General features: G+C 41.4%; 3 protein-coding genes across 5 annotated transcripts; all 3 read left to right on the forward strand.

Annotated features, from left to right (window-relative positions):
• The first annotated feature begins 1,831 nt into the window (after positions 1 to 1,831).
• Positions 1,832 to 6,585, forward strand: LOC133714910 (uncharacterized). 2 transcript variants are annotated; one of them, XM_062141192.1, is made up of 5 exons: positions 1,832 to 2,113; positions 2,212 to 2,326; positions 2,581 to 2,699; positions 3,347 to 3,407; positions 6,246 to 6,585. In XM_062141192.1, exons 1-4 carry the CDS (start codon positions 1,890 to 1,892, stop codon positions 3,396 to 3,398), a joined length of 510 nt encoding a protein of 169 aa, XP_061997176.1. In that variant the 5' UTR covers positions 1,832 to 1,889; the 3' UTR covers positions 3,399 to 3,407; positions 6,246 to 6,585. The 2 variants fall into 2 exon arrangements, with proteins under 2 accessions (XP_061997176.1, XP_061997175.1); XM_062141191.1 differs by lacking the exon at positions 6,246 to 6,585 and having other exon boundaries at positions 3,347 to 3,794.
• On the forward strand, positions 4,219 to 6,585 carry LOC133714909 (UDP-glycosyltransferase 88A1-like). Of its 2 annotated transcripts, none has more exons than XM_062141190.1 (2): positions 4,219 to 5,833; positions 6,246 to 6,585. In XM_062141190.1, the coding sequence occupies exon 1, from the start codon at positions 4,387 to 4,389 to the stop codon at positions 5,812 to 5,814; it is 1,428 nt and encodes a 475-aa protein (XP_061997174.1). In that variant the 5' UTR covers positions 4,219 to 4,386; the 3' UTR covers positions 5,815 to 5,833; positions 6,246 to 6,585. The 2 variants fall into 2 exon arrangements, with proteins under 2 accessions (XP_061997174.1, XP_061997173.1); XM_062141189.1 differs by having other exon boundaries at positions 4,220 to 5,814.
• Positions 6,586 to 7,862: 1,277 nt separating this feature from the next.
• On the forward strand, positions 7,863 to 9,603 carry LOC133718469 (anthocyanidin 5,3-O-glucosyltransferase). The gene is made up of 2 exons (XM_062145319.1): positions 7,863 to 9,478; positions 9,519 to 9,603. The coding sequence occupies exon 1, from the start codon at positions 7,946 to 7,948 to the stop codon at positions 9,365 to 9,367; it is 1,422 nt and encodes a 473-aa protein (XP_062001303.1). The 5' UTR covers positions 7,863 to 7,945; the 3' UTR covers positions 9,368 to 9,478; positions 9,519 to 9,603.
• The last annotated feature ends 6,949 nt before the right edge of the window (positions 9,604 to 16,552 follow it).

A 16,552-nucleotide genomic window follows, 5' to 3' on the forward strand; every position in this document is an offset into this window, starting at 1 on the left:
ATCTATTTTCTAAAATGCAACCTAGGTTGACACAACTCTAGATTTAACACAAAGAAATCATTACGCAATAGAAAAACGAGACATCACAAGGCATCTTGAGTACGACGCGTCTCAATTAACCTAGAAACCTAATCACTTGCCTTATAGACAATTTACTACTCTAGAACTCTCAACGGAACCCTCGAAGCCCTCGAAGTAAGGCACAGACAATGATCATTCTTAGCAATAGAATCCTAAACATGCAATCTAAGTTGCGCACCAAAGAAAACATGCAAAGGAATCATCAATGTGAAGATAGAAATTAGGTTCTCATCCAATAGATAAACAAAACTAACTGAAAGTCATAACAAGTTTACAATCATGATTTGGGGCTTCAACAACCCCTAACTAGAGAGTTAGTTTCTCATAGAAAGAAAAACAAAAACAAGCTAAAGAGAAAGGCAACTTCTTGATTCTCTATTTGATTTAGGATTCTCCACACTTTTGTCCAATGAGAATTTGTCATATCAACATCAATATTTTCTGAATATTTCCTTAATTTGCTGCGTCATCTCCACAGATTAGGCTCTTCGATTCATCAAGGTCACTTGCTATGGCCAAGACTTCAAGCTTTTCTTTCTTTATTTGCACATCTTTCCTCCATATTATCTCCTTTTTGTATATTTGCTCCGAAAAACCTAATAAACACAAAAGTAAATAAATAAGGAGAAAATAGAATAAATTAACAAAGATTAATATATGGATTGACCATATACACGTCGCATAAAATGCTCTTATCACCTCCTGAGTCTTGGTCTTATCATTTGGATAGTTATGTAATTATGTGACAGCAGTTCTCTTCTTCTTTTTGGTGGCTTAAGCACCTCAAATACTTGGTGATGGCAATTCTATGATGTGATCAAGTAATTTTTGTCTTCTTGTGCTATTATTTTCTTTCCTTTGTTTCTTTGCTTTTTGTGTCTCCATCTGTTTTTATGTTAATTCACTATTGCAGAGTGAAACTTTATAGTCATAAATGAAAATTTCCTAAATTCCCTCGTACACAATTCTTGACCAATGTGTAACCAGAATTTCCTAGAAGCTCAAGGTAGCACTCAATCACCAATATCTACTTCTGTGTTATTGTATAATTGCTATTGAAACTGAAACAAATTAGAGGGTAAGAGCATGTCAAAGAATGATTGACTTTCTTTTCGAACCATTCACCCTCATCACAGCCTGAAGTGGCCGCAATTGGATTATAAAAATTTTAGAAATGAGAAATGCTCTACAGTTTTCAGCTATGGACTTTAGGTTGTTTATGGGATCATGTAATATGATGAATAGATTTGATAATGATTTTGCTTATATCAATGGAAGTGCTATATTAAAAAAGCAAATTTCACAGTAAATAAACTGCAAAAATAGTGACGGTCTATTTCATTGTCTTGCTTAGTTCTCTCCGAGCCAATGCAGGATGACTAAACTGCTGCATGAAACCTTCTCCGACGGGTATAAAAAATAACACATTAATATGAAAAATTTATTTTCCATTGAACCGTGTTTTTACGGCCGTAGATTTAGTTCCATATCGTAAAAAACTCATCCAGAAGAGGCACTTGAATCTGTGACAATCAAACGGTACAATTTTCTTGAAGAACCTCATCAGATATTGAAGCCCAGCCCAGAACTTCAGTACAGATAATAACGCTAAATGGCCCACAACGCCCAACACAAATAGTGACTTTAACCAAAAGAAGCCCACATTTACAGGCCCAATAAGCCCACCACAAATAGTGACTTTAACTAAAACGCGCGCGTTTTGGTACCAAAAGAAGCCCCACCTGTGGCTGGCTCTAAATACCAAAGAGATTTCCGATCAGATTTGGAAACGGAGAAGAGAGAGAGAGATGCAATTCTTCGGCGGAACAGAGATAAGCCCGTCGCTGCCGGCGGCGACGGCGTCGGGAAACAACGGGCACATGATGTACGTCTTCAACCGCAACGGCGTCTGCTTGCTCTACCGAGAATGGAACCGCCCTCTCCACACCCTCAACGCTCAACAAGATCACAAGCTCATGTTCGGCCTCCTCTTCTCCCTCAAGTCCTTGACCGCTAAGATGGACCCCACCGCGTATGAAAATCATCTCACTCTCTCATCCATCGATCTTGTGCTATGAATTTCATTTCCTAATAATTTTGTTCTGAAATTTTTTCGTGTTTTTGGTGAAGCGTGGAGAAAGGGAACCTAGGAGTGCCTCAATTGCCCGGTCAGGGCTGTTCGTTTCATAGCTTTCGGACCAATACCTACAAGCTTAGCTTCATGGAGAGCCCTTCTGGTATAAAGGTTAGCTCACTTTTTCATCACTGATTGGCATTTAGATCCAGAAATCGGTTAGCTTAGATCGGAATGTTTTGTTTCCGGAGTAGTTCATTTCAAGTTTTCGAGTAATGTAATTTGTTGTTACTTGCTTAGCTGATAGTGTGTATACTCAAACTTGAATTTTGTTTTTAGGTCGCAAATTGGGGGGAATGTACCATTTCTTAGGTTGTATTTAGTGTTTTTGTTACAGTTATTATAGTTCTTACTCGGTTGTGCAGATTATATTGATTACGCATCCTAGGACTGGGGATTTGCGGGAGTCTTTGAAGTACATTTACAACTTGTATGTTGAGTATGTTGTGAAGAACCCACTCTATACTCCTGGAACTCCTATTAGGTGAGTGATTACGGTCGCATCAATGTGATCTAGTATTATTTAATCTTCAGAGTGAAACTTACTTCCGATACTGTCATACATGATGTTTTATTTTAATCTTATTAAAAAGATCATCCCATTCGGTGCATTATAAGTTTATAACAGGACTGATTTTTTGAACAATTTCTTGTTCTGCGTTGATATTTGCATATGCTACCTCATCTGATACTTCTCCTTCTTCATAACCTGTTTATATATCTTCTATGCCTAAGGGATAAGGGGATCATGCAGACATGCTATTATAAATTGACTGTTGAGTAAATTTGAACCTTAACTCCAACTGAGATATGTCTTTATGAAAGTTTATAGTGTAATCATAGTAGTTGCATGAGGGTGATGAGGCTGACTCAAGTAGCCCAATTCGTAGTCTTAGGTTAATCGTTTTAATGTTTAGGGGAAAGCAACTATACAGGTCTATTTATGTAATTAACTGGTGGCTTAAGGCACCTCAATTCAATATATGATATAATTTGAACACACTTTTCTTTCTTCAGAAACTGTGAAGACTTCTGCCATTGTTTTTTTTTTTCTTCTGCTTGGTTTATGAAATCTCAATAATTTTATGTTCAAGTGAAAATCTTTAAAATTCAAATGATTTTTCTTTGCAGGTGTGAGCTATTTAATACAACTCTTGACCAATATGTAAGGAGCATTTCTTAGAAGCTCAAGGTAACATTTGATCACCAGTGTTGCAGTATCTAATTGCTTGTACTTTTGTGAGATTTTTTTTTGTGTCTCTAAGAGGAGGGGAAAGAGCATGTCAAAGTATAACCTGTATGTAACTGCTTCATTTTGGCAACATCAGCCTTTTCCCAGCCTGAAGCAGATGGACATTTTGTTCTAGATCCAGTTTATGGAAAGTACCTATGTAGTGGAGTTTGCTTGCATTTATTTTTCGAATTTCACAATGATAAATGCTCTAAACTTGTCGCCTTAGGTGTTCTATGGCATCATGTAATATCATATTTGTTTATGATAAATTTATTTATCTAGAGTGCATTTTTGAATTTCACAGGACTTACAAATGAATACTAAGGATAAATTCTTCTAGTTTCTTGTTTTATTGTTATTTGCTATTTCATCATTTTCTTAAGTATAGTTATGTTTACTGCTCTTTGTACAATGACACCAACAATGTAGTATCTCTTTACAGTAGTTTATCTGAGGAATCTTCTGGTAAATTTGTCGTCATGTAAACCCATTATTACTCTTTGTTGATTCCCATTGTTTAACGCATATACAGCTTAATATATTATAGGCACCATACTTGACAAAAAAAAAAAAAATATATATATATATATATATATATATATATAGGCACCATAGATCTTGTTTTTCTCTGTCAACTTTAAGTAGTAGACTAGTAGTATATATATATATCATAGGCACCATAGATCTTGTTTTTCTCTGTCAACTTTAAGTGGTAGACTAGTAGTTGTCTAACCTATTAATCTGTTTTAACCAACATCCCTCACCCTTGTTTTATGGCCATAGAGTAAAAAATCCGTGGACCCACAGCTTTATCTTTGATTGAGATAAGTTCCATTTTGATGGAAAGCAAAAGCAGAACAGCTTTGTATTTATAAGGAAAACACAGACTTTAAAGAAACGTATTTTCCATCTCCACCAGCAAAGACAGAGCAGAGTCATGGAGGCGATTGTTTTATACCCATCACCACCTATTGGCCACTTGGTTTCCATGGTAGAGTTGGGCAAATTCATACTTACTTGCCATCCTTCATGTCGTATCCACATACTCATCACCACCCCACCTTACAGAGCCGATGACACCGCCCCATATATTGCCTCTGTCTCTGCCACTACTCCCTCCATCATCTTCCACCATCTCCCAACTATCTCTCTCCCTCCCTCCTCCACTTCCTCTCCCAACCATGAAACCCTAACCTTTGAGGTCCTTCGGCTCAACAACCCCAACGTCCACAAAGCCCTCCTTTCCATCTCCAACAACTTTACTGTTCAAGCTTTTATCATGGACTTCTTCTGTGGTCTTGGGCTTTCTGTTGCTACTGATCTGAATATCCCAGGATATTTTTTCTTCACATCTGGTGCAGGATGCCTAGCTTCCTTTCTTACACTCCCTGCTATTCACAAAAACACTGACAAGAGCCTCAAAAACCTTAACACCCTTCTCACTATTCCAGGAGTACCACCAATACCTTCCTCTGATATGCCAAAACCAGTTTTGGTACGTAATGACAAGGCCTATGAGTGCTTCCTAGAAAACTCAACACAATTACCCAAATCAGCTGGGATTATCGTGAACACGTTTGAATCACTCGAATCTAGGGCCATCAGAGCAATATCAGATGGACTATGCTTGCTTGAAGATGTTCCCACACCACCCATCTTTTGCATAGGTCCGTTAATCTTTGCTCACAATCAAAGAGGTGGTGGTAATGATGATGTGCCTGAGTGTTTGACATGGCTGGACTCACAGCCAAGTGGCAGTGTGGTCTTCCTCTGTTTTGGAAGCTTAGGATTGTTTACAAAGGAGCAGTTGGGGGAAATAGCTGCGGGGTTAGAGAGGAGTGGCCAAAGGTTCTTGTGGGTTGTCCGTAATCCACCTTCTCATAATCAAAGCGTTGCTATTGCAGGCCAAGTGGATCCGGATTTGGATTATTTGCTTCCAGATGGTTTTTTGGATAGAACTAAGGATAGGGGTCTTGTAGTGAAGTCATGGGCACCACAAGTGGCAGTGCTGAATCATGATTCAGTAGGTGGGTTTGTGAGTCACTGTGGGTGGAACTCGGTGTTGGAGGCAGTGTGTGCTGGGGTGCCAATTGTGTCTTGGCCACTCTATGCAGAGCAGAGATTTAATAGGGTTATTTTGGTGGAGGAAATAAAGATTGCTTTGCCAATGAACGAGTCACTAGATGGTTTTGTAAATGCAACAGAGGTGGAGAAGCGAGTTAGAGAGTTGATGGACTCGGAGAAAGGAGAGTCAATCAGGAAGAGGACCAAGGCCTTGAAGAGTGAAGCAAATGCTGCTCTGAGTGAAGCCGGGACATCTCGGATTGCATTAACTAAACTTGTCGAATCATGGAATCAAGGCTGAGTTGAGTATATCCAACCAGGTCTTTGAGGTTAAACTGTAATTGACATGAGTGATAAATAAAATTTATGAAAACTGGGATGGTGTTTTTTGGAAATCTACTGCTTAATGAAACTTTAGAAGTTTGAGGCGACCATAGTGTTTCAATGTCTAGAGGACTGCAAGTCTATTTTTGTGTGGGTCTCTTTAATCAGTTTTTAGGCACCTCAATACTTGGTGATGCCCAACTCTGATTTCATATTACCAGAACAAACTATTTGCCCTGCAACATTAACCAAACCATTAGGACATTTTCTGCCTTTTTGTTTTCTTTCATTTTGTCTCTATTGTTTTCAAGTAATTTCAGTACAGGATTTAACTTTATCTCTGTCTGTTATATCCTTCATAAGGTTTCACATAAATAAGAACTTTTTAAATCCTAATATTGTTTGCAGGTGTGAGCTATTTAATACAACTCTTGACCAGTATGTAAGGAGCATTCCCTAGTAGCTCGAGCTATGTGTACTACTGCTTCATGTTGGCCATGGACCTGAACTATACGGCCTCTTTTTGCATCATTCACCTTACCCTGGCCTGTAGCAGATGGTCATTTTGGTTGAGATGCAGGTTACTGAAATTACTTATGGAGTCTGCAACTTCATTTTAAATATTCTACGGATAGGAATGCTACTATTTTCACCCATGTGGACTTGGGTGATTAGTGTGATCATGTAATTCTCTATTTGTTTACGATAAATGGTTTTGGTATAATCTAGAAACATGATCGTTTGCTTATATCATTGGAATTGACAGTAAGTACTTTTATATATGAAACTAATTTGGCGGGGTTTCATAGAACAAAAGCTGCAATTTTTTCTTGTATTTTCCCCCATATTTTCCTGCTATGCTTGACCTTTTTTACTTATTTTATGAAACGACACCAGATATAACAAGCTGGGAAGTTATTACTTAGTAGCTTGGCCAAAAGCAAACCAGATGAATGTCGATAGCTTTAACTCATTTGCTTGGATTTTCTTATGACGAGTTGGTGTGTTATTGTTACAGCACTGCTTCAATTAGTCTGCCCAAGACTCTTACAATTTCTCGATCAATTTTACTAGATGTTATGTTTGTTGTACAGCTGTTGTCTTATCTTTGTAGAAGCTGCGGAATTGCAATGATAGATACTGTGTATGTGAGTAATCTTTGGACAAATTTACTTTCATTTATACCCATTATTTCTTGGTCCTGCTACTGCAGTCCCATCGCAATGTCAACATGAATGAATGGTGGTTACCCCCCCTTCCCGGCGAGTAGATAGGTATCCATCATCCATCAAAGGCCGACATGGGTCGTGCAAGGCCCTCCTAGCTATATAACCAGTCTATTTAGTCTGGTCGTGTTCATTACCTTGATGGAGATAGATTCCATCAAATAAATGAAAGGGAATGCCAAATGACTATAAAACCCTCCTAAGCTTTCAATATAAGGTGTATTTTCCATCACAATCAGCAGTTCATGACTTGTCCAAACTCATTGAGTTGTGAAGTCGAGACTGAGTTGATTCCAAAGTTTTGAGTTGTATTAAGTAATGAAGAAAATATTTAGAAAACTATGGATGAAAATGTAAAAACAAAAGTTGTTTGTAGCATGTCTCATCAAATAAGCTAGTCTAATGACTCAGTTCAATACTGCAGAGCACTATAGAATATAGATAACTCTAAAATTTTGGATGTTTGAGTTTGTATAAGACGTGTACTTTCAAAGTTTTTTGTTTTGGTCTGAACCTTACCAACCTTGGCTCAACTCCCATCTTCATTTTCCACTCGAGGGAAGTGCTTGATTGATGATGGAAGTGTTCATTTTCCTTTTTACATTTATTGCCCAAAATACTGTCAACTTCATAAGTTGAACGGAATGCGGATGGAAGTTTAGTTGGCATTCAAGAATGTTGCGGAAAAATGTTTTTATCGAGCTCGTAAGTTGAATGGAATGTGAATGAAAATTTGGTTAGTATTGAACGGTGAGCTACAAGGACAGCATGTCTTTAATGCGCTATTTATTTGAGCAGCACTGTAGTTCCTATATATTTCAATGAAGATGTACAAGAAAATCCATCATAGATCCAGTTTTACAGCAATTGATTGGTCTAAAAATGGGTGGTGATGCTATAGTTTTGTATCCATATCCAGGACTAGGCCACCTAATTTCCATGGTAGAGCTTGGCAAGCTCTTACTCACTCACCACCCTTCTTTCTCCATCACAATCCTCGCCTCAACCGCGCCAACCACCATTGCAGCCACCGCCAAACTGGTCGCCAGCTCCAATGATCAGTTGACAAACTACATCAAAGCCGTCTCTGCCAACAACCCTGCCATCAACTTCCACCATCTCCCAACCATTTCTTCTCTTCCAGAACACATTGAGAAGCTCAACCTCCCTTTCGAATATGCACGTCTCCAAATCCCCAACATCCTCCAAGTCCTCCAAACCCTTAAGTCAAGCCTCAAAGCCCTTATCCTCGACATGTTTTGCGACGCATTGTTCGACGTCGCGAAAGACCTCAACATCCCTACATTCTACTTCTACACCTCCGCAGGAAGGAGTCTTGCTGTCTTACTCAACATCCCCACCTTCCATCGCACAACCAACAGTCTGTCTGATTTTGGCGACGTCCCGATTTCCATTTCGGGCATGCCGCCGATTCCTGTTTCGGCAATGCCCAAGCTGTTGTTTGACCGCTCTACTAATTTCTACAAGAGCTTCCTGTCGACTTCAACTCACATGGCAAAGTCAAATGGAATCATTCTCAACACGTTTGATCTGCTGGAAGAGAGGGCCCTCAAAGCGTTGAGGGCTGGACTGTGCTTGCCTAACCAACCCACACCTCCGATCTTCACCGTCGGACCGTTGATCTCAGGGAAGAGTGGAGATAATGATGAGCATGAGAGCTTGAAGTGGCTAAACAACCAGCCCAAAGACAGCGTTGTGTTTCTATGTTTCGGAAGCATGGGAGTGTTTTCTATCAAACAGTTGGAGGCCATGGCTTTAGGTTTAGAGAAAAGTGGCCAGAGGTTTTTGTGGGTGGTACGTAATCCACCTATAGAAGAGTTACCGGTAGAGGAGCCAAGTTTGGAGGAAATATTGCCAAAGGGTTTTGTGGAAAGAACAAACGATAGGGGACTGGTGGTGAGGAAGTGGGCGCCTCAGGTGGAGGTACTAAGTCATGACTCGGTGGGCGGGTTCGTGACTCACTGTGGGTGGAACTCGGTTTTGGAAGCAGTGTGTAATGGGGTGCCGATGGTTGCGTGGCCTTTGTACGCGGAGCAAAAGCTGGGCAGGGTGTTTCTGGTGGAGGAGATGAAGGTGGCTGTGGGGGTGAAAGAGTCTGAAACCGGGTTTGTGAGTGCGGATGAGTTGGAGAAGCGAGTGAGGGAGTTGATGGACTCCGAGAGTGGGGATGAAATAAGAGGGAGGGTTTCGGAGTTCAGAAATGGTGGCGTGAAGGCCAAGGAAGAAGGTGGGTCTTCTGTTGCTTCCTTGGCCAAGTTGGCTCAGCTGTGGAAGCAAAAATGAAATTGGTTGTGATAAACTCAATCGATGATCGAGCATGAATAACATCTAGAACTTCCATATGAATATGTAATAAAGTACCTATCCACAAGTACTTTGATCATTACTATTAAGGTTCCCTATGTTATATAGTATAAGAATATTAGGGCTTGAGGCTTCTTATGCAGTAAGTGAAATCGTGTTTTGTAATGGCATGTTTGGGCCGCATAAATAAATGTTTTAATATTGGTGTTCGGATATTTCAAAAGAGAATTAAGTGATTAATGCTTTTGCTAACGTTGGCTTAAAAGGCAGTTTTGACATCCAACGTTGTCCCTAATCTTTGTCTGGGACATTTGGAAGAGATCTCAATAGTTTAAAATCCAGGAAAATGTATATGTGAACCCAATGGATTGAACCCCGTATAGAACAGCTATCATATTTAGATTTTTTTATTGTTAATAGGGTGAAACCTGTGATCGAACACACTTTTTTCTTGAAAATTCTTGCAACTTCAGTTTTTCATACGTTAAGCAAGATTTATAAAAGAGGTGTAAAGTCTTAACTTGTGGAACACCGGAATGTGGAATAATTTTTTTTTTAGTATTTTCTCATTTTTTGACTCTGAAAAATCGTAGAAAAAATTCGGGATAAGATTTTTGAGTTCTGTTAGTTTACAAAATGTTTAAAAAATTTTGGTAAAAAAATTTACGATTTTGACAAAAATTCATGTGTTACAACGCACATTTTTTAGTGAAAATGACCATTTGGAAAAAATTTCAGAAAAAATAATTTTCAGTGGGAAGAAAGTTCCAAGTGTTGAAGGAATATCGATTTAGTGTGCCTTATCAAACTAGGAGTAGCAATAGGAGAGAATGTTCTAGATTTCCCAATCCTACACGGATTGGTATTCCTTGTAACATTAGAACTAGTACTTTGTAATCCCTATATATAGGGCTCCTATTCTCAATAATAATACACATCTCTCTCTACAATTCTCTCTCGAATCTATTTTACTTAAACACGTTATCAGCACGAGCCCAACCACAAAAGCCAAAAAGCCAAAACCCGAAAAGAATTTCATATCGCCAAAACTGCCGCAGCCCCTAGCCCGTGCTAGCATCACTGCAGCCTGCCCCGCACGCGCCCCTGCGCCCCCGTGCGCACGCTCCCGCGCCTTGCTCGCTAAGCCTCGCTAGCATCTGCGCCCAGCTGCCCCGCGCTACGCGCCTCTGCGTCCGCTGCAGCCTTGCTCCACACGCTGCCTCAGCAGCTTCTGCGCACCCGTGTGCTTGCTGCCCCGCAGCTCCCGCGCACCTGCAGCCCTTTGCAGCGCCTTCTGCCGCTGCAGCAGCCCCGCAGTCCTACCGCATCCCACAACGTGCCTGCAGCTCAGCATCGCTGCCCCTGCAGCATCACCGCAGCCCCTGTTGCTTGTGTACCCTGCTGCCCCTGCAGTGTCTGCATCCTAGCTACGTTTTGTAGCCCCCCCCCCCCCCCCCCCCCCCCGTTGGCCAGCAACGCAACCTGCCGGCCACACTCTCGGCCCCATCCCATTAGTACATAAGCCTAGCACCGCCGAGCCATTAGCCACGACCAGGATTGTAAACAAGTTACAATCCCAGGTTAGGATCGAACATCCACTTCAATCCTAGCTTAGGATTAAGGTAACATATGCAATCTCGACCCAGGATCGATAGCACACCTGCAATCCTACACGCCTGCATCGACACGCGCGTGATCCAAATAATGTAAGTATTCAAAAGAGTAAGTTTTGAAGTTCCTATAATTCAAAATTTAATTTTTCCGGGGACTTACAAAATCCTTTCTTCTACATCCCACCTTTCTGTAACGTGGGTTCGATTCTTGAAAAGCGGAATCGTGGGGATTCACGCAATTAACGAACTAAGAGCGTTCGTAAGACTTCGGACTAAGAGCGTCCGTAAGCATCGATTTAACGAACTAAGAGCGTTCGTATGCTACGGACTAAGAGCGTTCGTGAGCATCTATTTTGACTATTCAAACATCATTGTTTCGGTCTAATCCAATTATTCTTGGAAATCGATTTCTTGGTAGCATAGCTCGGAAATCTTATTTATATTAGTTTTCGTGGAAGCATTGACTCCGAAACTAACTTGTTCTTGTTTCATCTTTCAGGATGTCAAACATGAACAAACTCGATTTTGTTCCATTGGATTATGCAGGCAAAAGGTACTTATTTTGGGTCACTGATGTCGAGACCCACCTTATTGCCCGGGATTTATTGCATACTATCCAAGAGCTTTGTCCTATAGAAATAGCTCCAGACCCTCAAACTGAGAAAGATAATTCCAAGGCACTTGCCTTCATGAAACGTCACATGGATAGTGACCTACAGTTTGAGTTCATAAATGAGGATAGCGCCATAAAGCTTTGGCATGCGCTTCGCGAACGATATGGCAATGTTCGTGACTCCATACTTCCGAATACAGAAGCAGAATGGAAAGATCTTCGCTTCTCTGAATTTGACACGGTCATGCTATTTTATTCGGAAGCCCTCCGCATCAGAGTAATGATGCGTCTCTGTGGAAAGATGATCACAGAAGACCAGTTGATTGAGAAAACCCTCAATACCTTCCCCGTCTGTGCTATGAGGTCCTCTGACTTATTCCGGACTCATGTAAATGCAAGACGGATCACAAGTTTCCAACAGCTTATTGAAGCTATGGCCACTGCTGAAAGACATGGCAATGAACTTGTGAAAAGAGAATTTGATAGGCTTCAAGAGAGCCATCAAGAGCATCGTCCTATGGCTAGAGAAAGTCGCCATAGACGTCATGATCCATACGATCGAAATGCTCAAGAAGGTAATCGCTCAAGGCGACAATCACACGACCGTAGGAGGCGTGATTTTGAGGGACATAGGGTTCGAAACCATGGAGCCAACGTTGGCCATGGGCACCACTTTCCAACGCCACCAGTCCTAAGGACTATGCATACTGCGCCAATGCGCCTCAATCAAGGGAGAATCCTCTTTATGGTGTCTATTTCTGATATGGAACGTCTGATCAATGGACCTGAATTTGCAATGTACCTATAAAGGTAGTCGCATCATGGTGATCAAGACTTCGAGTTCACAAAGACTTTAAATCCGGCGATGAAGATAAAATGCCGCAGATTTTTATTTATAGTCTTTCATTTTTCCAAGAATTATGTAATGGCAATTATGCCTTAAATCAATAACATGACTTATTGTATTAACTCTTTCCCTCTAGGCGTACTCAAGAGTAATTGTGATGTCTAGGCAAGGTTTGATCTGAGAGAACGGTTTTAAAAGTGAGCAACGCTCCACCAAAATCTCGCCTTACCTTACCTGGTCACAACTAAATTGAAATTACCAAACGGATTGAGTGACTACGATTTGTCTACGGTTTGATTTTTATATTGGATTAGATTTCGGTCAAGAAACTTTGATGTAATCACTGGCTATTATTAATAAAGTATCGATTTATTTTATCTCATGTCATGGACATCTTTTCGAACTTTATTACTTACAAGATATATAAGAGCCAATGGTTTTCATGCGGAAACGCATTGTGAGAATGGACAAGAGTTCCTTTGCATCACGTCTAATGACTACGGACATAAACGAGTCTTAGAGAAACTTATGTGTCGCTCTAGTGGGTTGTATGCAACCACTATTCGAGTCATTGAATCCAACCATGTCTTGAGAGATGATTTATGGGATTCCGACACATATAGGCTTTGGCACGACCGTTTGGGACACCCAGGTCGTGACATGATGATCCGTATATTAAAGACTTCACACGGAGATCCCTTTTTCAGAACGAAAAGAAGTAAAACTCGGTTTTTGGACACCGAAGGAGGCCTTGCGCCTCACGGCGCCGTTCACCCCCCAATCCGGCCATCCTTGGCCGGCGCCGCCTTCCCCCTGCGGCCTCAGGGTGGCATTGACGCCACCAAGGCTCCTTTGTCTCCAACTTTTACTTCTAAAGTCACTTGTGACTTTGTGGCTCAACCAAAATCCTCATTGGTTGTTTCTAAAGCCCATCATTCGTTCTGCAAAGCCTGCTCTTTAGCAAAGTTAGGATCGAGACCATCCTATGCAAAGGACACTAAAGAAAATATACCATTCTTGCAAAGAATCCAAGGTGATATTTGTGGACCTATTCAACCATCATGCGGACCATTTCGATATTTTATGGTATTGGTTGATGCATCGACACGCTGGTCACATGTCATGCTATTGTCCACAAGCAACGCTGCATTCGCTAAACTCCTAGCACAAATCATTAAGTTAAGGGCTCACCACCCTGATCATCCTATTAAGTCTATAAGATTAGACAATGCTGGAGAGTTTACATCAAAGACTTTTGATGATTATTGCATGTCCATTGGGATTGATGTTGAACATCCTGTTCCTCATGTTCACACCCAAAAATGGTCTCGCAGAAGCCGCCATTAAACGACTACAAATGGTCGCTAGGGCATTGGTAATGCGCACCAATCTCCCTATTTCTGCTTAGGGCTATGCAATATTGCATGCAGCTGTGCTTATTCGTCTGAGGCCCACTGCCACTCAACCCTTTTCTGCGTCCCAGATGGTGACTGGGTATGAGCCTAATGTCTCACACTTACGCATATTTGGGTGTGCAGTTTATGTGCCAATTGCGCCAAAATGGGTCCTCAAAGACGATTAGGCATTTATGTTGGATATGATTCTCCAACGATTATCCGCTACATAGAACCCTTGACAGGCGATCTCTTTACCACTAGATTTGCGGATTGTCACTTCGATGAGACAGTCTTCCCGTCGTTAGGGGGAGATAAGAACATCAATGTTCAACAGGAACGACAGGAATTGTCGTGGTCTGTCCCCACTCTGTCTCATCTTGATCCCCGAACCGCACAGTCCGAAATTGAAGTGCGGAGAATTCTCGATCTTCAGAACGTAGCAGAATCGATGCCTGATGCGTTTTCTGATATCGCTAAAGTGACGAGATCACACATACCTGCTGCAAATGTGCCTGCAAGGATTGATGTCCCTAAAAGTAGAGGACATGACGCCAACTCAAGAATGCATGAGCATGGCGCCAACGTCCCATCTCACAGTGATGGTGACGTTATGGCTAGGCCCACGGCTCCTTCCAGGAAGCGCGGGAGGCCCATAGGTTCGATGGATTCTCGCCCAAGAAAGAAAGCGAGTTTGGCACACAATAATCCATTAATCATCGATGTGAATAATCCATCTCATGAGAATATTCCGGACTATGGTTATGTCCAAGAGACATCATTGGGGGACGCTCCAATGTCAGAACCAACTCCAGAGAATAGAGAGATCTCCATAAATTACACTAGTGTACATGAGATGATGGATAGAAATTCTATGGCGATTGATGATGCATTTGCATATCATCTTGCAAAAGGAATTATAGAATATGATGATATCGAACCTCGTTCTGTTGAAGAATGTCAACGAAGAGCAGATTGGCCTAAATGGAAAGATGCGATCCAGGTTGAATTGGATTCACTAACAAAGAGATAGGTATTTGGGCCTGTAACGCAGACACCCCCAAGTGTAAAGCCTGTTGGCCATAAATGGGTCTTTGTTAGAAAGCGTAATGAGAAAAACGAGGTGGTTAGATATAAAGCCCGTCTCGTGGCGCAAGGTTTCTCACAACGCCCTGGAATCGACTACGAGGAGACATATTCTCCCGTAATGGACGTTATAACGTTCCGCTACCTTGTCAGTTTGGTAGTTTCTGAAAAACTTGACATGCAGCTTATGGATGTGGTTACAGCATATCTCTATGGGGATCTAGATTCAGAGATATATATGAAGGTTCCAGATGGACTTCAATTACCCAAATCAAGTGGCTCTAAACCACGGAGCGCGTTTTCAATAAGATTAAAACGCTCACTATATGGATTAAAACAATCCGGACGGATGTGGTATAACCGTCTAAGTGACTACTTGATTGGGAAGGGATATATTAACAATGAAATATGCCCATGCGTGTTCATTAAAAGAACAAGTTCCGGATTTGCAATCGTAGCAGTTTATGTCGATGACATGAACCTAATTGGAACTCTAGATGAGTTAAAGGAAACTGCTAAATACTTGAAATCCGAATTTGAGATGAAAGATCTTGGGAAGACACGGTTTTGTCTCGGTTTAGAACTCGAGCACCGTAGTGATGGGATTTTGATCCATCAGTCTGCACATACTCAGAAAATCCGAAGGCGCTTTAATGAAGACAAAGCAAAGCCTGTGAGTACTCCCATGATTGGTCGTAGTCTTGAGCCCGGAAAAGATCCGTTTCGTCCAAGGGATGAGGACGAAGAACCATTAGAGGCCGAAGTGCCCTATTTAAGTGCAATAGGCGCATTATTGTACTTAGCTCAATGCATAAGACCAGACATCTCCTTTGCAGTGAACTTTTTAGCTCGACATAGCTCTGCGCCAACACGCCGCCATTGGATTGGTGTAAAGACAATCTTTTCGATACCTAAGAGGTACGATTGATATGGGCCTATTTTATCCCTACAGAGAGACGAGGAACGACGGAAGAATGGGATCAGACCCCATTAGGCATGGAGCCGCCGTCCATAACATGACCGTCGGCCATGTTGTCACCTCCAGCGCCGCCGCCGCCCATGGTGGCCGGCCTCACCCTATTCCCCTCCATCAAAACGACAACAATGTTTTGATGGGATTTGCTGATGCAGGGTACCTCTCTGACCCTCACAAATGTCGCTCCCAAACTGGTTATGTCTTTACCATGGGAAGCACTGCGATATCTTGGAGGTCTACAAAACAGACCCTTGTTGCTACTTCCTCGAATCATGCAGAGATTATTGCTCTACATGAAGCCGTTCGTGAATGTATATGGCTAAGGTCTGTGAGTCGACATATTCAAGGAAGTTGTGGTTTGAAGTCTACCACAGATGAACCTACATGCATTTATGAGGATAATGCAGCTTGTATTGAACAAATGAAGTTAGGTTTCATCAAAGGCGACAACACCAAGCATATATCGCCTAAGTTCTTTTATAATCAGCAACAACAATCACTTCTAAAGATTGAAGTGAATCAAATCCGATCAGAGGATAATGTAGCGGACTTATTCACTAAGTCGTTACCTAAATCCACCTTCGAGAAACATGTGAAGAGCATCGGATTGAGAAAGTTATCCGAACTCCCACGAT

The sequence above is a fragment of the Rosa rugosa genome, chromosome 6 (genome assembly GCF_958449725.1).
Source record: "Rosa rugosa chromosome 6, drRosRugo1.1, whole genome shotgun sequence".
NCBI lineage: Eukaryota > Viridiplantae > Streptophyta > Magnoliopsida > Rosales > Rosaceae > Rosa > Rosa rugosa.

Excerpts from the sequence above, each read along its gene's own strand:
- LOC133718469 (XM_062145319.1), top strand. The coding sequence starts at position 7,946 with ATGGGTGGTGATGCTATAGTTTTGTATCCATATCCAGGACTAGGCCAC.
- LOC133714909 (XM_062141190.1), top strand. The coding sequence starts at position 4,387 with ATGGAGGCGATTGTTTTATACCCATCACCACCTATTGGCCACTTGGTT.
- LOC133714910 (XM_062141192.1), top strand. The coding sequence starts at position 1,890 with ATGCAATTCTTCGGCGGAACAGAGATAAGCCCGTCGCTGCCGGCGGCG. Across the intron at positions 2,114-2,211 it reads GCTAAGATGGACCCCACCGC|CGTGGAGAAAGGGAACCTAG; the intron begins GTATGAAAATCA and ends TTTTTGGTGAAG. Across the intron at positions 2,700-3,346 it reads ACTCCTGGAACTCCTATTAG|GTGTGAGCTATTTAATACAA; the intron begins GTGAGTGATTAC and ends TTTTCTTTGCAG.